General features: G+C 38.9%; 1 protein-coding gene across 3 annotated transcripts in view; it reads right to left on the bottom strand.

Annotated features, from left to right (window-relative positions):
- Positions 1 to 23884, bottom strand: part of CNIH4 (cornichon family member 4) — a 47314-nt gene that overhangs the window by 8192 nt on the left and 15238 nt on the right. The window contains exons 1-4 of one of the 3 annotated variants that reach the window (XM_030868405.3): positions 16864 to 16980; positions 13364 to 13432; positions 7234 to 7346; positions 2552 to 2692 (exon numbers count right to left, since the gene is read on the bottom strand). In XM_030868405.3, coding sequence (XP_030724265.1) covers positions 2552 to 2692; positions 7234 to 7346; positions 13364 to 13432; positions 16864 to 16932 — 392 coding nt within the window. In that variant the 5' untranslated portion in view covers positions 16933 to 16980. Of the gene's footprint in view, positions 1 to 2551; positions 2693 to 7233; positions 7347 to 13363; positions 13433 to 16863; positions 16981 to 23884 lie in introns of those variants that run through there. The other 2 variants (XM_030868408.2, XM_060301229.2) reach the window with 2 other exon arrangements.

Here is a 23884-nt window from a genome sequence, read left to right as displayed (position 1 = left end):
CCTTACACTACTAATGGTATAAGTGATGCGTTGTCCAAATTTAAACAAACTAAGGGTACACAGTGCACAGCACAAATTAATGGTAGTAACCAATATTTTTGAACACTTTGTTAGAGCTTACAAGAGGTCAGCACAAACCAAAGTGCTTTATGTGCATTATCTCATTTAATCCACATCACAAGCCCATAAGGCAGGTACTATTATTATCCCATTTTCAGATGAAGAAATTGAGGCACAGAGAGGATAAGAAACTTGCCCCAGGTCACACAGTGAGGGAGTGGTAGATTACACCAGGCTGGCACCTAACCAAACACCAAAGGCATAGATTCCACCAATCTCCAAAGAAGATGAGAATTTTTTCCTTTAATTCTATTTAACAAACGCTGAATGTCTGCTATGTGCAAGGCACCACACAAGTGGTAGCAGGCGATACAGAAGGAGCAGCATAAATCCCTACATTAGAAATCGGATGATTTAGAATAGTAAACACTTTTTAAAAACAGCAACCAAAGCTAAGAGAAAAGTGTTACAAGAACATCTGCGATTACTCTTCCATCCTGATCCCTTGAGCTACAAGGAACGCCAAGGGGGAAGGAAATAGCAACATGGCTAAAAATGACAAGCTGAGAAGGGAAGGGAAAAGAAAGAAAAAGAAAGGATGCATCCAGTGAGCAATGCAGCTACTCAGGCAAACCAGTTATACTGGTTGCCTATCTTTTACTTCATTGTAAAGAACCATACCTTAAACCTGCCCCAAAATTGCTTCCTGATTCCTCCAATCCCCAGTCTTCAGTCCATCTTCCCACTGCTTTAAATTCAACAACTGAGAGGTAAGAAACACTTGTCCATTTTTAAATCCTAAGACTTTGGGTCTTACTAAGCAAGATACTGCTCCCTAATCCTACATTTACACCCAAAAGTGTGACTACATTAGCTTTGCTCCCAGATGTCTCAAGAAGCTCATGTTATCAAGACCTAGGGGATGTCCACTCTAGTTTATTCTCCAAAGCATAAAACCTGGAGGGGAGAGAAGGATGAAGAAAGGATAACCACCTTGCTTTTTGTCTCCGACAAATAGAAGGGAACATATATGATGGTAAAGATACCTTCATATGGTTTGACTTTAAAAAGTAATAAAAATAAGAATAGGGCTTCCCTGGTGGCGCAGTGGTTGGGAGTCCGCCTGCCGATGCAGGGGACACGGGTTCGTGCCTCGGTCTGGGAAGATCCCACATGCCACAGAGCGGCTGGGCTCGTGAGCCATGGCCACTGAGCCTGCGCATCCGGAGCCTGTGCCCCACAAAGGGAGAGGCCACAACAGTGAGAGGCCCGCATACCACAAAAAAAAAATAATAAGAATAAGAATAGGTGTATCATTGTATTCTTCATGTTAAATTTTGCTCTTTATTCTCCATCTTTAATGCTAGGATTAAAAATTAAGCACGTTAGCAATGATGTATGAGAACCAGAAATGTTATTAGTGTAGTTTTTCTGTCCTATTTTTTAAAATACAGAAAAGCAAATATGATAAATAGTCAAAAGGAAACCACCTAAACTCTAATTTCAATCTAATCTGTGTGTGGAATTAGCATAGCAAAAGGATTTAGGAAGCCTGCTTTTTCAGGCAGAGGCTAAAATGGCTCTGACTTCTAAGCTATTTCAGACAAAATAGCAGGTTTTTAAAACTCTTATCTCTGTACAGTTTCTAATTATTAGGACTTTTTTGAGTGACAGAAGTTTAGTTCAGTACAAGTTTTTTCCTACTTGTCTCATGCCCGTGTGAAAATTAAAATTTACCTCAGAAAAAAACAGGAATGATACAATTAAGCTTGGATACAAAAGCTTGACTTTTAGCCTCTTAAAGGCTTAATCAAATCATACACACATGACAATTTTTTTCTCTTCTTTGCTGCACTCTATGGGTCTATAATGGGTAAAGGAAAAGGTGGCATGTTATCTCTAAAACTTAAGGTAATAAATATAAGTTTAAACAGGACTGCATGAGGCTTCCAGTGTCTGATAGCCAATCCTTCATATTAATTCTTACTTCCAATCTAACTGGAAGACTGATGAAATTTTACCCGAACAGACCACTTGCATCCCGGAGAAAAGGCATCACACCTAAATTCCTTAATGCCAAGAAAGATCAGCCCAACGTGGATATAAGTTGTTGAGAGCTGCTGCCAGTGCTCTGGTCCCCCGAAGACCCAGGAGTGGGAAACTCTCTGAGGGTACATATAGTAATGTTTATAACAGGCAGTGAGACCTCACAGCTGGATACCAGGGGAGCGAAAGAACAGCAAAGACAGTTTAAAGCATGTTGATAGCCTCAACAGCTAAGGAGTAACTAATAACACAGAGTAACTCTACTCCAGGTCAGACAGAATGGAATCCTGATTCAATGACATGACATAAAAAATCTACACAGCCACAAGAAATTCACATAATCCCCAAAAGCTCTGCAATGTTAATACAAAATCCTACGGTATAGTAATACCTCACCCGTCAAAAGCATATGGCATCCAGGAAAACGCCAGGACTGTAAACTCACCTATAAAGATACATGAAGAAACAGAGCAGGTGGAAACCAAGCTTGATCATGGCTTCTTTCATGTGTGACTTCAGCTGCCCTCGATTGTGTATTTCTGTTGGATCAAACACTCCCATGTTACCACTTGGCACCATAATGAACCTGGTAAATTAAAGGATGCACACACATTAGAAGGAAAATCAAATCATCAGCATAAATATTCAAAAATAAGTAAACCAGTAATAATCAACCTTCAAAAATGAACCAATCATCGCCGCCTTATATGACCAAATATGGACAAGGTATTATAATGATGTCACAGGCCATGCCTTAGTCTTCCTTTGAAAATACAATACTATTAATTTTAGGTGTAATTTCTGCCCTCTGAAACAAATACATTAACACTCTAGAGAAGGATATTTTATGCACTGAGACCCTTTTACCCATCTTCTGTAGAAAACTACTGAATCGGTAATACCTCTATAGCTGTCTTCCATGAGACACAAGTGAAGGGGGCCCCAAAACCAAACCAACTTTATCAAGTTCTTAGAAACTTCTTTATCTACAAGGTTCTAACTTAATTAATGCAATTCTCTTCACCTTCACAACATCTCTGCAAGTTGTCTTTATGTTTAACACTTACATCTTTGTGTCAAACATAATTATTCCCATTTCACAGATGATACTAAAAAGAGAGATTCTATATCCCAAATAGAATCCTCATGTTTGGTGCTCCTGCTGATCAACAGATATGTCTCAATCTGCATGGTTAATAAACGGTACCTACTTGAAAAGAGCAATTTAAAGAAGGCAGAAATGATTTCGAATAAATGCTACTGTGGTAAAATAAAACTCTTCAGTTAAGACAGTAAATGGAGAGTTCAGATGCAAACGCAGTGCCTAACTTTACATGACACTTAAAAAGTACAGATTACATTTAATTAAAATATAAATTTTATTTTAAATTAATTTTTATGTAAATATTAAGTTAAATAATAATATTTTGACAAATAAGAGATGTACATTTTATAGTGATGGAGGTATGACCACAGTGAGGGAATGAGAACAGGGCTACAAAGACAATACGGAACCTAAAGGGCACAGTAAGCACACACCGAGTTCCATATCCAGACCAATTCAACTCAGTGCTCACACAGACTCAGACTCAAACTTAAAAAAAAATCTTCAAGATACTGTGTTTAACACGCTGTGGAGTCTTTGGGCCTCTTGAGATAACACATAACATTTCATATTTATTAAATACCACTGTGTATATAGTATTACATATGATAATCTTCTCCTTCTTCCCCAAATGATTCCTTTTACAAATAAGAAAATTGGGTTACTTTGAGAGGATCAGTGAGTTTAAGCGTCTAGGCTTCTGAATCCCAACTGTGCCATCTGCACAGCATGCATGTCCTAACCTAGCACTGATCATGACCTCTTCCTTCTCGCATGTCCAAGCTTCTCTAGTCCAACTTTGGGTTCCTCACTCTCGCCACACATTTGGTTTCTCAATTATGACTTCTTTGAAATGCAAATGGCTCTCTGAGTTTCACAAATCTAAATTCTCCCCCCAATCCCAGTAGCCCATCTATGGCTGAATAAACGGTATATATGGTATTTACAAATGAATATCTGGATAGCATCTCAACTCAATACCTATTTTCCTCGATTTACAATGGTATTATATCATGATAAACCCATCAAAAATTGAAAATGCAATTAACACACCTAACCTACCGAACATCACAGCTTAGCCTAGCCTACCTTAAACATGCTCAGAACACTTACATTAGCCTACAGTTGGGCAAAATCGTCTAATACAAAGCCTATTTTATAACATTACAAGAAAGCTTCGTACCGCATATCGCTAGTCCAGAAACAGATCAAAATTCAAAATTCGAAATACGGTTTATACTGAAATGTGTATCATTTTCACACCATCATGAAGTCGAAAAATCAAAAGTCAAACTATTGTAAATCGAGGACCATCTGTAGTCTCAAAGAGTCTTATCCTTCTCTGACTGCTAGCTTATCTAACAGGAGTGTCACCACTTCCTCAGTAGTCCTTAAAAACTTTCTCTTACTCAATTGTGACTTCTCTCTTCATCTTTCATAGGCAATAGGTTAAACTCTTGTCCATTCTTCCTTCCTATCACCACTTATATAGCCCTATCTTGTTGTTTGTTTTTTTTTTGGTACGCGGGCCTCTCACTGTTGTGGCCTCTCACGTTGCGGAGCACAGGCTCCGGACGCGCAGGCTCAGCGGCCATGGCTCACGGGCCCAGCTGCTCCGCGGCATGTGGGATCTTCCTGGACCGGGGCACGAACCCATGTCCCCTGCATCGGCAGGCGGACTCTCAACCACTGCGCCACCTGGGAAGCCCTAGCCCTATCTTTTTCATTCCCACTATCACAACTCTATTCCAGTACTATATTATCTCACCCCCGTCTCTGAACTGGTTTCCCTACCTCCTGCCTCTTTTCCATCCAATCAATACTATATAATCCTTCCAGAAAAATCTTCCCAAAGCATAATTTATATCATGCCAACTTAGCTAATCAAAAACATATGCAGCAAATGTATAAAATAAGCTACAAGGATATACTGTACAACACAGAATATAACCAATATTCTATAATAGCTATAAATGTAGTATAACCTCTAAAAATTGTGAATCACCATACTGTACACCTGTAACATATAATATTGTACATGAACTATAATTCAATAAAAAAGAAATTAATTAAAAACATATAGAGCAAGGAAGATATATGAATGGCTAATAAGCACATTAAAAAGTACTCAACATCATTAGTCACTAGGGAATGTAAATCGAAACCACAATGAGATACCACTTCACATTCAATAAGACAGCTAAAATAAAAAAGACACAACAAAAAGTGTTGGCAGGGATGTGGAGAAACTGTAACCTTCATACACAGTTGGTGGAAACGTAAAATAGTGCAGCTGCTTTTGAACACTCAGGTAGTTCCTCAAAAGGTCAAACCATAGAGTTATACCATATGACCCAGCAATTCCACTCCTAAAAGAAATGAAAATATATGTCCACACAAAAATATGCACATGAACATGAAAGGATGCTCTACATCACTAATCATTAGAGAAATGCAAAGCAAAACTACAATGAGATATTACCTCACACTGGTCAGAATGGCCTTCATCAAAAAATCTACGAACAATAAATGCTGGAGAGGGTGTGGAGAAAAGGGAACCCTCTTGCACTGTTGATGGGAATGTAAATTAATACAGCCACTATGGAGAACAGTATGGAGGTTCCTTAAAAAACTAAAAATAGAACTACCATATGACCCAGCAATCCCACCACTTGGGCGTATACCCTGAGAAAATCATAATTCAGAAAGAGTCATGTACCAAAATGTTCATTGCAGCTCTATCTCTATCTATTTTTCTTTTAATGGAAGTTAATAGCTAGTATTTATTGAGCCACAAACTGGCACTCCCAACTTATAGAAATGAGGAAAATAAAATTCAAGAGAGATTAAGTAACTTGCCCAAGGTCACACAGCTACTTAGTGGCAGAGCTATATAGCCAGGAGATGGAAGCAACCTAAGTGTCCATCAACAGATGAATGGATAAAGAAGATGTGGCACATACATACAATGGAATATTACTCAACCATAAAAGGAAACGAAATTGAGTTATTTGTAGTGAGGCGGATGGACCTAGAGTCTGTCATACAGAGTAAAGTAAGTCAGAAAGAGAAAAACAAATACCATATGCTAACACATATATATGGAATCTTAAGAAAGAAAAAAATTCCCTGGGCAGGGACAGGGGCAGGACAGGAATAAAGATGCAGACGTAGAGAATGGACTTGAGGACATGGGGAGGGGGAAGGGTAAGCTGGGATGAAGTGAGAGAGTGGCATGGACATATATACACTACCAAACGTAAAATCGATAGCTAGTGGGAAGCAGCCACATAGCACAGGGAGATCAGCTCGTTGCTTTGTGACCACCTAGAGGGGTGGGATAGGGAGGGTGGGAGGGAGACGCAAGAGGGAGGAGATATGGGGATATATGTATATGTATGGCTGATTCACTTTGTTATAAAGCAGAAACTAACACACCATTGTAGAGCAATTATACTCCAATAAAGATGTTAATAATAAAAAAAAGACATGATCACATTGCATTTTGGTAAATTAAAAGAATAATTTTAATGAAAAAAAATATGCACATGAATGTTCATAGAATTATTTATAATAGGCAAAAAGTGGAAACTCAAATGCCCATTAATTGCAAACGGATAAGCAAAATGTAGTATTGCCATACAATGGAATATTATTCCACAATAAAAAGGAATAAAGTACTGATACATGACACGGCATGGATGAACCCTGAAAATATTATGCTAAGTGAAAGAAGCCATAAAAGATCACATATTGATCTCTTTTAAATGATATGTCTGTCCAGAACAGGTTATTTTACAAAGACAGAAAGGAGACTAGCAGTTGCCTAGAGCTGGGGGAGGGGAGTGACTTCTAAAGGACATAGGGCTTCTTTTGGGGGTGATGAAAATGTTCTTAAATACGTTGTGGTGATGGTTGCTTACATCTATAAATATACCAAAAACATATTGGATAGTATAGTTTAAATGGGTGAACTTTATGCTACCAGTACTCATATGTATAAATAAACAAACTGTACTCACCGATATATATTCCAAGTGGCAACAGGCAAGTTGAGAAGGAAGATGAACCAGTGCAATGAAATGAGCATTAATACAGTGACAATAGTATGGCCAACCAATTCTGGAATTACCCACTGCAAGGGAAGAACACAGTATTACATCTCACTGCTGTGTCCTTCCGGAATGTACATGTTACTTGAAATTAAATCAAAGAAAGTACAGAGAATTTCCAAGCTAGTGTTTCAAGATTATTTTTAGGCTCGGATATCCCAGATTTGCACACTGCTATCACTGCTTACCCAGTGCAAATAAATCAGGACACAGCTTAAAAATGATGCACTTAGTCTTTAATTACATTTTACCCTAAGCAAAGATTCAGATTCATTCTCTAAGCAGGTACAAATGACAACTAGAGAAAAAATAGAGTATTATTTACTTTCTATTCCAATATCTGTGCTAAAGCCTCTTACTCTAATTTGGGATGGTTTATATCCACATACATGCTGCCTTTCAGGTCAGAATACCGATCCTAAACATTTCCAAGCTCCAGAACCCTGAGGGAAATCATCTCACATCCACCAAAAAAAAAAAGTACTTTAACAGCTTACAGTATCAGCTCAAAGTTAAACAAATATGATAATGGACCAGGATAACAGAATCCCAGACTATTGGCTTTATAGCACCCAGTGCCCTTATCTATGTTCTTTGTTTATTGTGCAATATTATAGTTCTCATATATCAACAGCTATTGTGGCAGGTTCTCAATTCACCAATAGTTTTCCTCTCCTATGAGTAGAGATTTTTCTTTTAATGGAAGTTAATAGCTAGTATTTATTGAGCCACAAACTGGCACTCCCAACTTATAGAAATGAGGAAAATAAAATTCAAGAGAGATTAAGTAACTTGCCGAAGGTCACACAGCTACTTAGTGGCAGAGCTATATAACAGAAGCCCAGACACACTGGTCCCAGGTCTCTTGCATTTAGATTTCAGATACATTTTTTTCTTTTTTCCTGGGGGGGACGGTGTCACTCTGCGACGCCTGCAGGATCTTATTTCCCCAACCAGGGAATGAACCCATGCCCTGGGCAGTGAAAGCACGGAGTCCTAACCACTGGACCACCAGGAAATTCCCTTAGATACGTTTTTTTTTTTTTTTGGCTGCATTGGGTCTTTGTTACTGCGCGTGGGCTTTCTCTAGTTGCGGCGAGCAGGGGCTACTCTTCATTGCAGTGCACGGGCTTCTCATTGGGGTGGCTTCTCTTGTTGCAGAGCACAGGCTCTAGGCTTCAGTAGTTGTGGCTCACGGGCTCTAGCGCTCAGACTCAGTAGTTGTGGTGCATGGGCTTAGTTGCTCTGCAGCATGTGGGATCTTCCCAGACAAGGGCTCAAACCCATGTCCCCTGCATTGGCAGATGGATTCTCTGCACCACCAAGGATATCCCACTTTTTCTTAATAAACAAAGAAGAAGGGCCTTAAACCTAATTTGCAATCAACCAAAATATTTTTAAGTATGTAAATGCATTTTTAAAGTGTAACCAATTTAACATAATGCTAATATGTGTAAGCTGCAAAATCAGATAAACCTGGAGTAAAACTCATGCTCTATCCTATTTATTAGCTGTGCAATTTTAGGAAGTTATCTACCCTCTCTAAATCATGACTTTCTCATCTGTAAAATGGAGATAATACTTACACCTCATGAGGTTGTTTCAGAGAATTAGAAAAAATAATATATGTAAGCCACACACAAAGTAAGCACTCAATTCACATTCCCACCAGCAGTGCAAGAGTGTTCCCTTTTCTCCACACCCTCTCCAGCATTTATTGTTTCTAGATTTTTTAATGATGGCCATTCTGATACTTATCTTCTGAAAGATAGATCAGTGGAACAGGATAGAAAGCCCAGAGACAAACCCACGCACATATGGTCACCTTATCTTTGGTAAACGAGGCAGGAATGTACAGTGGAGAAAGGACAGACTCTTCAATAAGTGGTGCTGGGAAAACTGGACAGGTACATGTAAAAGAATGAGATTAGATCACTGCCTAACACCATACACAAAAATAAGCTCAAAATGGATTAAAGACCTAAATGTAAGGCCAGAAACTATCAAACTCTTAGAGGAAAACATAGGCAAAACACTATGACATAAATCACAGCGAGATCCTTTTTGACCCACCTCCTAGAGAAATGGAAAGAAAAACAAAAATAAACAAAAGGGACCTAATGAAACTTCAAAGCTTTTGCACAGCAGAGGAAACCATAAACAAGACGAAAAGACAACCCTCAGAATGGGAACAAGTATTTGCAAATGAAGCAACTGACAAAGGATTAATCTCTAAAATTTATAAGCAGCTCATGCAGCTCAATATCAAAAAAACAAACAACCCAATCCAAAAATGGGCAGAAGACCTAAATAGACATTTCTCCAAAGAAGATATACAGACTGCCAACAAACACATGAAAGAATGCTCAACATCATTAATCATTAGAGAAATGCAAATCAAAACTACAATGAGATATCATCAGAAGTGAGAGAGTGGCATGGACATATATATACTACCAAACGTAAAATAGATAGCTAGTGGGGGACAGCCGCATAGCACAGGGAGATCAGCTCGGTGCTTTGTGACCACCTAGAGGGGTGGGATAGGGAGGGTGGGAGGGAGGGAGACGCAAGAGGGAAGAGATATGGGAGCATATGTATATGTATAACTGATTCACTTTGTTATAAAGCAGAAACTAACACACCATTGTAAAGCAATTATACTCCAGTAAAGATGTAAAAAAAAAAAAAAGTAAGCCCTCAATAAATGTTAGCTGATGTTACTACTACTCCCCTCCATGCTATCAGACCCACATAGAAGTAGCTTTCAAACTTTGGATTTCTTACTGTGGGCTGCATTTTGGTTTACATAAACAAAAACCTAAAACAAACGTTTCAGGAAGCGGTACTTGACCTTATTATACTTGGATACTAACTTTCTACCAAGCCCTCTGTTCTCTTTCTCTTCCCTCCTTAATAATGTGTTCTTCCCCTAACTTAGGGGTAAGAAGCTCTAGGCTTATTTCACCCAGGCAGGAGTTTGAAAGATTCTTCTCTGGAGTAACTTAATGGCACAAGAGAAAACACCTACAAAAAAACTGCTATTTCAGGTACCCCCAAAAAAGGTAGACACCAACTACCCTCAGTGAAGTCTTACCTGCCAGTCAGTCAACAGCCTGGACCACCCAATGAGCTTCCAATGAGTATTTTCATGCCTTACCCTAAAGTATGACTAGATAGCCATGTATCAGAAATTGAGGAAAGCCCTCAATATGAAAGAAGGGGGAAAAACAAAGAGAAAGGAACTTGGAAAAAAACAGATATAATGTAGGAAGCAGAAGGAAATTTCAAAACTACTATAATCAATATCCTTGAGAACAAAGAGAGTCAAGCATGAACCAAGAGAACAAAAAGCTCTTAGAAATTAAAAATTTGACATAAATGATATACATACAAGAAAATTCAGAAGATAAAACAGAGGAAATCTTAAAACAAGAAGGTAGAAAAAAGACAAAGGGACAAAAATAAGAAAAAGAAGAACTGGGAGATCAATCCAGCAGATAAATTATCCAGCAAATCCAAGTTACTGAAAGAGAAGAGAGAAGATAGAAGGGGAAGACATTATCAAAGAAAGAAGTAGAAGAAAATTTCCCAGATTCAAAGAACCTCTCAGATGCCCAAAACAATGAGTGAAAAAGGCCTAAACAAAGGTATACCACTGCAAAATTCCCAAACACCAAGGATTACCATAAATAAACCCAACCAAGGATAAAGGTTAAGATTCTAAAACTTCTGGAGAGGATGGAGGTAGGGGTGGGAGGAGAGGGAAGAGAGAGATCCCATCAAGACGATAAGAAATAAAAATGGCACCAGACTTCCCAACTTGAACAACACTAGAAGTTAAAAGACCTTGACCAAGCAAACTCTGAAAAAAAAATCTTTTCTAACCTAGAATTCTACACTCAGAGAACCTATCAATCAAGGGAAAGGATAAGACATTTTCAAACATGCAAGTTCTCAAAATTTAATTCCCATGTACCAAATCTCAAGAAGCTACTCCAGCAAAACGAGGTAGTAAGCCAAGAGAAAGGAAGACATGATTTCCAAGAATCAGGGGATCCAACCAGGAGTCCCAGGATGCAGGCTGTGAAACAGGCCTAAAGAGCAACCAGTCCAGACTATAGCAAGAGGATGTAGGTCTTGAGGGGAAATGTCACCTAGAAAAAAACAACTGACAGATTATTTTAGCATGTTTGAAACATGCAGAAAATAGTACTGAATGGCTTTAAAAGATGTTATCTGAAAAGACAAAGCTATGCAGAAAAAAAAATTGGAAAGAAAAATATGATCACTGTCTACCATAAGGCTCGGCAATAAAAAATGTTTATATAATATAATAGTATATCATAATGATATAAACATTGAATATAAACTTAAAAAGAAAATGGAAAAATAGGAGAGATGTTTAGAAGGGGGTACCTAAGAACTAAATCTGTCATATTGACTCAGAAGTCAATAGGTAGTATGTAAAACTGATAAATCAAGAAATAGTGGGAGGGACTTCCCTGCTGGCGCAGTGGTTAAGAATCTGCTTGCCAATGCAGGGGACATGGGTTCAAGTTCTGGTCCAGGAAGATCCCACATGCCGCGGAGCAACTAAGCCCGTGTGCCACAACTACTGAGCCTGCACTTTAGAGCCCGTGAGCCACAACTACTGAGCCCACGTGCCACAACTACTGAAGCCCGCACGCCTAGAGCCCGTGCTCCGCAACGAGAAGCCACCGCAATGACAAGCCCGTGCACCGCAACGAAGAGTAGCCCCCACTTGCCACAACTAGAGAAAGCCCACACACAGCAACGAAGACCCAACACAGCCATAAATAAATAAATAAATAAAAAGAAATTTATAAAAAAGAAATAGTGGGAGTTCTCTGGTGGCCTACTGGTTACGATTCTGGGCATTCACTGCCGTGGTCTGGGTTCAATCCCTGGTTGGGGAACTTAGATCCTGCAAGCCACGCACCACGGCCAAAAAAAATGAAAAAGAAATAGTAGTGCAAGCACATAGAGAAATATGAATATAAGTATCAGAAAAAAATTAACAGCTCAAGTGTTGAAATCAGTTGCCCCTAAGAAGCAAGACAGATAGGATTTAAAAGGGTCAGGAAGGAACTGCTGTTTTTCACTACAAGCTTTGTAGTACCTCTGACTTTAGTTGTATGCAAGTATAACTTTCACAAAAACAAAAATTTACGTTAAAAAAACTAATTAACTTCAAACTGAAGGAGTAACTTTCTCAATAGAAGAATCCAGGTAACCTTTTTTTGTGTGTTTATTTGTATTTTTGTAAAAGAAAACCCACAAAATACCCACCTAAAATAGTAAGCAAGAAATATAAAAAGAAATACAATCCATCTGAAAAAATATATATATTATTAGATGGATCTATCTATCAGTATAAAATCATTCTTCTAAAGATGAGGAGGCCTAATCAACCATACTTCAATTTTTTAAAAAAGCAGAGGGCCCTGCCTGGCACACAGCAGGAACTTAATTTGTTTAAAATTAATTAAATTTCAATTTTTAAAAAATTAAAAATAAAGATGAGGAGGCCTGAAACTAATGCAATGTTACATGTCAATTATATCTCAAGAAAAAAAAAGAACTCTGAAAGCATAACAGATAAACAAAATCTTTTATTTAAATCTATCACTGTATTAAACCATGTTCTGGACAATTGCGAAGGAAGGGAGGGAGGGAGAGAAGGAGGGAGGGAGAGAAGGAGGAAGGAAGGAAGGAGAGGAGAGGAGGAATATAATTTACTAGAAATTTAATTTAAATTTAATGGCCTTAAAACAAATCAACTAATTCCATTTCTCAAGGAGCCACAAAAAGGTCCTCTTTCCAGAGTAAAGAAACAAAATTTCAAGTTAGGTCTTCTGGTATAGTTTCATGATCTAAAAATATTGCAAAGCACAGTAGTTCCACAAACATTCCAATGAATATCAAATACACATATGCTGACTATCTGTAATTATCTTTAACACAGAAAATGGAGAACTGCCTTCAATGCCAGAAAATGAGGAAAGAGATGTCTTACCTTGTTTAATTTTGAGCAACATGATCTAGCATTAATGTAATCACATTCTAAATCAGACAATGTAATTATCTGACAATCAAGATAAGGAATTATTAGACTTCTTTTATAACAACTATTTAAGTTTCAGAAAGCAATCACAGTTGCAAAGCAGAATTAGATTTTTGACTTGAAAAGATTAAGTTATTTCCTTAAAGTTCATTTATTAGACAACTAAATTTTCTCATTTATGTTCCTTCAGCAAGTGATTTTCACAAAATAATCCTCTTATTATGCACAATTCTAATGTGACCCATACCAGAACATTGAAGCTGGATTCCTCAAATGTCAAACAGTGGCCAAAAGAAATGGAAAATATGACCTATATAAACAGTTTAAATGTTATAAACCTGAATTCCCAATAGTAGAAAAAGTGTTTATTTATGATATATCCATAAAATGTCTTTGAAGACTTAAGATATGAAAAAAAAGGATACAAAACTATAAACTCAGCTTGGTCATATGTTAGCAGTGGTTATGTCTTGAAAGTTGGATTACAGATGGTTTGTTTTCCCAATAGTTTTCTCTATAATCAAACTTTCCACTTACATATATTATACTGGACTTAAACAAAAAGTGGGTTTTAGTACAAAATATAAACTTACAAATAAAAATGTGAGGGACAGATAGACATAAAAAGTCTTCAATTGAATGTGTGGTATTTACTTTAAAATGCACCCCCAGCCTCCCCACAATAGTTGGGAAAAAAATGAAAAAGAACGGCAAAATGTTGAAAATCACTGAAGGTGAGCAATAGAAACATGGGGTTTATTACAGTACTCTACCTTTATGTTCGAAAATGTCCAATAAAATAGGTAAAAAGAAATGTTCTCAACTAAATTCTATACTTTTCCATATGGATAGTCCCCCTATCACCTCAACCCAGTCAAAGTCAAAAGCATCACTTTCTCCACAAATAGTTCCACCTCCAGTTTATTTCTGTCAATGACACAAGCATCATTTGCCCAGGCTCAAAATATGGAAAGTTATTTCTACCTTCTGTTTCATATCTCAGAATCAATCATTACCAGGTCCTATCAATCATTTCTTTTTAACACCACTCACATTAATTCCTCTTTCACCTGTCCACAATTAGTATCCCATTCCAGATCCAAATGAACCCATTCCCTAATGGTTTCTTACCTTCCAATCTTTCCTGTTTCCAACCCACTCTACAGACTTATCTTCATAATACACCACTTTGTTTATGTCAAAAATTTTCAATGGCTCCCTATTGCCTAGAGGCTAAAAATGAAAGCCCTCCTCTCCTTAACATTCAAACCCTCCAAAATCTAATCTAATCTGGCCTTTCCAAACCTGACCTGCTGCCACCAAAATCAACCTTGTGCTCCAGATGGCCTATTCCTCCATTACCCAGAAATGCCATGAACACACCTTTCTCTTCACCTTTGCTCTTGCCTGTATCTGATTTTGAATATCCACCCCTTTCCTTCTCTGCAGGTTTCTTTATTGGTTCAAAGTCCAGAAAAACTCTTATCCCTACAGAATGTATACCCGATGATTTTCCACCTCTTGGCTCTAATATTAAGCTAGTACAACAATCCCAAAATACAATAATACAATATGCTGAATTTCATCAAAACACATCCTGAATGTACCTTAATATCTAAGTCCAACACTCCACCTAACATGTTTCTATGTACATAAACTGGTATAAGCCAAGGCTTTTTTTATTTTTTGGCTGTGCCGCCCGGCTTGCAGAATCTTAGTTCCCTGACCGGGGATGGAACCCGGGGCCCCGCTGCAGTGAGCGCACCAAGTCCTAACCACTGGACCGTCAGGAAATCCCCTAGCCAACGCTATTTTAAATTATCAAGACTAGTTTTCCAAACTGCAGTAAGATAAATCCAAGTCTCATTTCTCTGAACTTAAGCTCCTGTTCCTTATGCCACAAGAGAGATGTAGGTCATCAAAACTTCCTAAGTGATGCTGCCCTTTCAGTCAGCTCGCCAAGCCTAATAAAATTCAGGGTTCTCCTCGTCAGAAATCATCAGTTAAAGTAAAAACTGCTGTTCAATGCGTGGTAGGGAGGGAAGGCAGAGCAATATTTACTAAACATTGGCCATGGGGTAGGCATTGTGCTGCTAGGTGCTTAACACGCCCTCATTGTGCACATACCTATCTGGGAAGTAAACATTTTCCCCCATTTTAAAGATAAGAAAACTGAGGCTTAGAGAGGTGAAATAATGTGCATAGCAAATAACTAGCTGAGCAAGGAGTCCTGATTCCAAGTTTTGTCCCTTCCCACTTCAACAAGTTGCCAGGCCACAACAAAGTATGAAGCCACACTGAAAACATACTCTGTACAACCATCCTAAAGCCAGAATGCTCTGGCAAACAAACAGTTTAATTCTGTCAGAAAGGGACACATGTAATTTCCAAGGGAAAAAAATACAATGCAGAGCTTCTCATGTTTTTTCTTCGCTTACATTTAATTACTTAAAATTGGATTGTGCGTTGCATCGTTGGGTGACAACTAAGACTAGAAGCTCCCTCGAGAGTAGAGTTGTAGCCCACACGCCTTCTAGAGTGCTAGGTTCAACGACCATTTATTGGCCTGGAAAATACAGTATGAATACTGTAGCAGGAACAGCGATACAAAATACGGAAGTTTTAAACATGGGTCGACACAGAAAAGTGTAAAAGCTGATAAACGACTGAGAACTAAATTACGTGTATAGTTACTGAATTTACAGGTCTGCAACCGACAGGGGCAACCGAAATAATCAGCTGCAGCTGGTTTCTAAAACAAACCCTTCCCAACACTCCCTACAAAAAGGCATCGCGAAGGAAACACTTCACCCGTTTTTGAAATGAATCAACTCCTGGATGTGAAAGGTCGCTACAAGTTCCAACACCCGCGAGAACAAAGGGGAGGGCAGCGGGGGTGTTGCCCAGAGAATGACAAGAGGCGCCAAATCGCCTCCGCCGAGCTCAGCGCGGGACAGTCCACTAGCGACCACCCCTGGGACGTGAGCCGTCGTTCTCGGGACCCCCAGCATCCGGCGAAGGGCCCGGCCTAAGGGAGCTGCAAGAAAAACCACAACCCTGATCTCTCCAGGACCCAAAAGGAGGAAAACCGCGACCCCTCTCTCCTGAGGACCACAAGGGGAGGCCAAGTGCCAGCCCCCGCGCAGGGCAGAGCGGGTCCGGGCGTCACAGGGGCGAGCTGTGGCGGGCAGGCCGGACCGGGGCGCTTCAAGAGAAAGGCCCGCTCGGACCCCCGAGTGAGGGGCGAAGTTGGGCAGCCGGGGTCCTCCTCCCGCCCGGGCTCGCCACATCGGTCTGGCGGGCCGGGCCAGCGCCCAGGGTACCCGCGCCGGCCGCCGGCCGCCTGCCTTGCTCCCTCGCACCTGCCCTGGCCCCCACCCAGGCCCACCCCCAGCCTACTCCCTCGGGTGGAGGGCCCCAGGTCGGCCTCCGCCCGCCTCAGGCAAGGATACGAAGTACACTGAGAGGAAGATAAGCGCGCAACAGTCAAGGAGAGAGAAGACGAACACCGCCGCCTCCATTCTACTCCGCCACCGCCGCGCCGCTCCTTCCGTCAAACTGGCTGTGGTGCCCGGACCAGCCCCGCCCCACCCCCTGATAGGCCCTTACCCCTGCTTGTTGGAGCAACACAGTCCACTCCGCCGGGACGCGGCATGCCGGGAGTTGTAGTCTTTTCTTTTTCCAAAAAACTCTACCGCCGTGAGTCTGATGCATGCTGGGAAATGTAGTTCAGTAGTACGAATACCTATCAAAGCGGTGGGCCGGGTCTCTATCCTAAATCTGATTGATTATTTCCAAAAATGTGACAAGCAATTAGTCAACGAGTATTTACTGATCGCTTGTAATCTTCTGGACGCAGTAGAACTTCTTTGCCATGTGCTAAATTTTCTTTCGATTCTGCACTGGACCCACTGGATCCCTGACTTGGGAATGGTAAGAGGTTTTCAAGCCACTCCACGCGGCTTCTGGGATCTTAGTTGTGGCTCACGGGCTTAGTTGCTCTGAGGCATGTGGGATCTTCCCGGCAGGGATGGAACCTGTGTCCCCTGCATTGGCAGGTGTATTCTTAACCACTGCACCACCAGGGAAGTCCATTATCCCTCTGTTCTTGCACGTTGTCTACTTTTTCCAGTAGTTCCTTAGCTTATTAATCATAGTTGTTTTAAATTCATAGTCTGATAATTATAACATGCCTGCCACAACTGAGTCTGGATCTGGTTCTTGCTCTGTCTCTTCAGACTGTGTTTTTTTGCCTGTTAGTATGCTTTGTACTAGAGCCATCTGATGGAAAAAAACCAAATGAACCTTTTGGACGACCCAATGCATCTTTCTCCATCCCTATCCCCTTGCTTTTTTTTCCCTCTAATTTTATAACATATAATTGATATATAACATTGTGTAAGTTTAAGGTTTACAGTGTGATGATTTGATGCACATATATACTGCAACATAATTACCACAATAAGGTTAGTGAACACATCCTTTGCTTCACATAATTACCATTTTGTTGTTGTTATAGTGAGAACATTAAAGCTCTAATGTCATAGCAACCATGCCTTTACTTTTCATCTATATGTGTTTTTATATTGAAAGTGGGTTTCTTGTAGATGATATATAGTTGGGTTGTATTTTTGGGGAATTCCCTGGTGGTCCAGTGGTTAGGACCCTGCGCTTTCGCTGCTGAGGGCATGGGTTCAATCCCTGGTCGGGGAACTAAAATCCCACAAGCTGTGCTTTGCGGCCAAAAAAAATTTTTTTAAGTGATTATTGATATAGTTGGACCAATATTATATTGGATTCATATTTGTTACTGTTTTATTTTCATATATATATATATTTATTTATTGGCTGCATTGGGTCTTCATTGCTGTGCTCAGGCTTTCTCTAGTACAGCAGTGGGGGGCTACTCTTCACTGTGGTGCACGGGCTTCTCACTGCTGTGGCTTCCCTTGTTGTGGAGCACTTTTAAATAACACTATACCATTTTGTGGCTAATGCAAGTATCTTATAATAAATTATTCCTAACTCCTCTCTCCTGTCCCTTGTATCATTTTTTTCTTGAGTCTTTTTTATTTTTTATTGAATGAAACAATAGTGCTTTACAATTTTCAAAAGTTTCACACACGTGATTTCATATAATCCCATAATAACCCTTTTTTAATCCCATAACTCTTTATTGCCCCTCCCCCCTTCCATCCCCACTGATAACCCCTAGTTTGTGCTCTGTATCTATGAGTCTGCTTTTTTGTTTGCTTTCCTTTTCCTTTTTTTAACATCTTTATTGGAGTATAATTGCTTTACAATGGTGTGTTAGTTTCTGCTTTATAACAAAGTGAATCAGCTATACATATACATATATCTGCATATCCCCGCCCTCTTGCTTCTCCTTCCCACCCTCCCTATCCCACTCCTCTAGGTGGTCACAAAGCACCGAGCAGATCTCCCTGTGCTGAGCTGCTTCCCACTAGCTATCTATTTTACATTTGGTAGTGTATATATGTCCATGCCACTGTCTCACTTCGTCCCAGCTTGTCCTTCCTCCTCCCCACATACTCAAGTCCATTCTCTACATCTGCATCTTTATTGCTGTCCTGCCCCTAGGTTTTTCGGAACCTTTTTTTTTTTTTTTAGATTCCATATATATGTATTAACATAGAGTATTTGTTTTTCTCTTTCTGATTTACTTCACTCTGTATGACACTCTAGGTCCATCCACCTCACTACAAATAACTCAATTTCGATTCTTTTTATGGCTCAGTAATATTCCATTGTATGTGCCACATCTTCTTTTATCCATTCATGTGTCAAAGGACACTTAGGTTGCTTCCATGTTCTGGCTATCGTAAATAGAGCTGCAATGAAAATTGTGATACATGACTCTTTTTGAATTATGGTTTTCTCAGGGTATATGCCCAGTAGTGGAATTGCTGGCTTATACGGTAGTTCTATTTTTAGTTTTTTAAGGAACCTCCACACTGTTCTCCATAGTGGCTGTATCAATTTATATGCCCACTAACAGTGCAAGAGGGTTCCCTTTTCTCCACACCCTCTCCAGCATTTATTGTTTGTAGATTTTTTGATGAAGGCCATTCTGATGGGTGTGAGGTGATACCTCATTGTAGTTTTTGATTTGCATTTCTCTAATGATTAGTGATGTTGAGCATCCCTTCATGTGTTTGTTACAATCTGTATGTCTTCTTTGGAGAAATGTTTATTTAGGTCTTCTGCCCATTTTTGGATTGGGTTGTTTGTTTTTTTGATATTGAGCTGCATGAGCTGCTTATAAATTTTAGAGATTAATCCTTTGTCAGTTGCTTCATTTGCAAATACTTGTTCCCATTCTGAGGGTTGTCTTTTCGTCTTGTTTATGGTTTCCTCTGCTGTGCAAAAGCTTTGAAGTTTCATTAGGTCCCATTTGTTTATTTTTGTTTTTCTTTCCATTTCTCTAGGAGGTGGGTCAAAAAGGATCTCGCTGTGATTTATGTCATAGTGTTTTGCCTATGTTTTCCTCTAAGAGTTTGATAGTTTCTGGCCTTACATTTAGGTCTTTAATCCATTTTGAGCTTATTTTTGTGTATGGTGTTAGGGAGTGATCTAATCTCATACTTTTACATGTACCTGTCCAGTTTTCCCAGCACCACTTATTGAAGAGGCTGTCCTTTCTCCACTGTACATTCCTGCCTCCTTTATCAAAGATAAGGTGACCATACGTGTGTGGGTTTATCTCTGGGCTTTCTATCCTGTTCCATTGATCTATATTTCTGTTTTTGTGCCAGTACCATACTGTCTTGATTACTGTAGCTTTGTAGTATAGTCTGAAGTCCGGGAGCCTGATTCCTCCAGCTCCATTTTTCATTCTCAGGATTGCTTTAGCTATTACGGGTTTTTTGTGTTTCCATACAAAATGTGAAATTTTTTGTTCTAGTTCTGTGAAAAATGCCATTGGTAGTTTGATAGGGATTGCCTTGAATCTGTTGATTGCTTTGGGTAGTATAGTCATTTTCACAGTGTTGATTCTTCCAATCCAAAAACATGGTATATCTCTCCATCTATTTGTATCATCTTTAATTTCTTTCATCAGTGTCTTATAGTTTTCTGCATACAGGTATTTTGTCTCCTTAGGTAGGTTGATTCCTAGGTATTTTATTCTATTTGTTGCAATAGTAAATGGGAGTGTTTCCTCAATTTCTCTTTCAGATTTTTCATCATTAGTGTATAGGAATGCAAGAGATTTCTGTGCATTAATTTTGTATCCTGCTACTTTACCAACTTCATTGATTAGCTCTAGTAGTTTTCTGATAGCATCTTTAGGATGCTTTGTGTATAGTATCAGTCATCTGCAAACAGTGACAGCTTTACTTCTTCTTTTCTGATTTGGATTCCTTTTATTTCTTTTTCTTCTCTGATTGCTGTGGCTAAAACTTCAAAAACTATGTTGAATAACAGAAGTGAGAGTGGACAACCTTGTCTTGTTCCTGATCTTAGAGGATATGGTTTCAGTTTTTCACCATTGAGAACAATGTTGGCTGTGGGCTTGTCATATATGGCCTTTATTATGTTCAGGTAAGTTCCCTCTATGCCTACTTTCTAGAGGATTTTTATCATCAATGGGTGTTGAATTTTGTCAAAAGATTTTTCTCCTTCTATTGAGATGATCATATGGCTTTTCTACTTCAATTTGTTAAGATGGTTTATCACATTGATTGATTTGCATATATTGAAGAATCCTTGTATTCATGGGATAAACCCCACTTGATCATGGTGTGTGATCCTTTTAATGGGCTGTTGGATTCTGTTTACTAGTATTTTGTTGAGGATTTTTGCATCTATGTTCATCAGTGATATTGGCCTGTAGTTTTCCTTTTCTGTGGCATCTGGTTTTGGTATCAGGGTGATGGTGGCTTTGTAGAATGAGTTTGGGAGTATTCCTCCCTCTGCTATATTTTGGAAGAGTTTGAGAAGGACAGGTGTTAGCTCTTTTCTAAATGTTTGATAGAATTCACCTGTGAAGCCATCTGGTCCTGGGCTTTTGTTTGTTGGAAGATTTTTAATCATAGTCTTAATTTCAGTGCTTGTGACTGGTCTGTTTAAATTTTCTATTTCTTCCTGGTTCAGTCTTGGAAGGTTGTGCTTTTCCAAGAATTTGTCCATTTCTTCCAGATTGTCCATTTTATTGGCATAGAGTTGCTTGTAGTAATCTCTCATGATCCTTTGTATTTCTGCAATGTCAGTTGTTACGTCTCCTTTTCATTTCTAACTGTTGATTTGAGTCTTCTCCCTTTTTTGCTTGATGAGTCTGGCTAATGATTTATCAATTTTGTTTACCTTCTCAAAGAACCAGCTTTTAGTTTTATTGATCTTTGCTACTGTTTCCTTCATTTCTTTTTCATATATTTCTGATCTGATCCTTATGATTTCTTTCCTTCTGCTAACTTCGGGGTTTTTTTGCTCTTCTTTCTCTAACTGCTTTAGGTGTAAGGTTAGGTTGTTTATTTGAGATATTTCTTGTTTCTTGAGGTAGGATTCTATTGCTATAAACTTCTCTCTTAGAAGAGCTTTTTCTGAATCCCATAGGTTTTGTGTCTTCGTGTTTTCATTGTCATTTGTTTCTAGGTAATTTCTGATTTCCTTTTTGATTTCTTCAGTGACGTCCTGGTTATTTAGTAGTGTACTGTTTAGCCTCCATGTGTTTGTACTTTTTACAGATTTTTTCCTGTAATTGATATCTACTCTCATAGCATTGTGGTCAGAAAAGATACTTGATACGATTTCAATTTTCTTAAATTTACCAAGATTTGATTTGTGACCCAAGATATGATCTATCCTGGAGAATGTTCCATGAGCACTTGAGAAGAAAGTGTATTCTGTTGTTTTTGGTTGGAATGTCTGGTAACTATCAATTAAGTCCATCTTGTTTAATATATCATTCATTTAAAGCTTGTGTTTCCTTATTTATTTTCATTTTGGATGATCTGTCCATTGGTGAAAGTGGGGTGTTAAAGTCCCCTACTATGATTGTGTTACTGTCGATTTCCCCATTTATGGCTGTTAGCATTTGCCTTATGTATTGAGGTGCTCCTATGTTGGGTGCATAAATATGTACAATTGTTGTATCTTCTTCTTGGATTGGTCCCTTGATCATTATGTAGTGTCCTTCTTTGTCTCTTGTAATAGTCTTTATTTTAAAGTCTATTTTGTCTGATATGAGAATTGCTACTCCAGCTTTCTTTTGATTTCCACTTGCATGGAATATCTTTTTCCATCCCTTCACTTTCAGTCTGTATGTGTCCCTAGGTCTGAAGGGGTCTCTTGTAGACAGCATGTATACGTGTCTTGTTTTTGTATCCATTCAGCCAGTCTATATCTTTTGGATGGAGCATTTAATCCATTTACATTTAAGGTAATTATTGATATGTGTGATCCTATTACCATTTTCTTAATTGTTTTGGGTTTGTTATTGTAGGTCTTTTCCTTCTCTTGTGTTTCCTGCCTGGAGAGGTTCCTTTAGCATTTGTTGTAAAGCTGGTTTGGTGGTGCTGAATTCTCTTAGCTTTTGCTTGTCTGTAAAGGTTTTAATTTCTCCATCAACTCTGAATGAGATTCTTGCTGGGTAGAGTAATCTTGGTTGTAGGTTTTTCCCTTTCATCACTTTAAATATGTGCTGCCACTCCCTTCTGGCTTGCAGAGTTCCTGCTGAAAGATCAGCTGTTAACCTTATGGGGACTCCCTTTTATGTTATTTGTTGTTTTTCCCTTGCTGCTTTCAATATTTTTTCTTTGTATTTAATTTTTGATAGTTTGATTAATACGTGTCTTGGCATGTTTCTCCTTGGATTTATACTGTATGGGACTCTCTGCACTTCCTGGACCTGATTGACTATTTCCTTTCCCATATTAGGGAAGTTTTCAACTATAATCTCTTTAAATATTTTCTCAGTCCCTTTGTTTTACTCTTCTTCTTCTGGGACCCCTATAATTTGAATGTTCATGCATTTAATGTTGTCCCATAGGTCTCTAAGTCTGTCCTAAATTCTTTTCATTCTTTTTTCTTTATTCTGCTCTGTGGTAGTTATTTCCATTATTTTATCTTCCAGATCACTTATCCATTCTTCTGCCTAAGTTATTCTGCTATTAATTCTTTCTAGAGAATTTTTAGTTTCATTTATTGTGCTGTTTATCATTGTTTGTTTGCTCTTTAGTTCTTCTAGGTTCTTGTTAAACATTTCTTGTATTTTCTCCATTGTATTTCCAAGATTTTGGATCATCTTTCCTGTAATTACTCTGAATTCTTCTTCAGGTAGACTGCTTATTTCCTCTTCATTTGTTTGGTCTGGTAGATTTTTACCTTGCTCCTTCATCTGCTGTATATTTCTCTGTCTTCTCATTTTGCTTCACTTACTGTGTTTGGGATCTCCTTTTCTCAGGCTGCAGGTTCGTAGTTCCCATTGTTTTTGATGTCTGTCCCCAGTGGCTA

The sequence above is a fragment of the Globicephala melas genome, chromosome 1, assembly GCF_963455315.2.
Source record: "Globicephala melas chromosome 1, mGloMel1.2, whole genome shotgun sequence".
In the NCBI taxonomy this organism is placed as follows: domain Eukaryota; kingdom Metazoa; phylum Chordata; class Mammalia; order Artiodactyla; family Delphinidae; genus Globicephala; species Globicephala melas.
The sequence above is the reverse complement of the archived record's forward strand: the minus strand, read 5'-3'. Positions and strand labels throughout refer to the sequence as shown.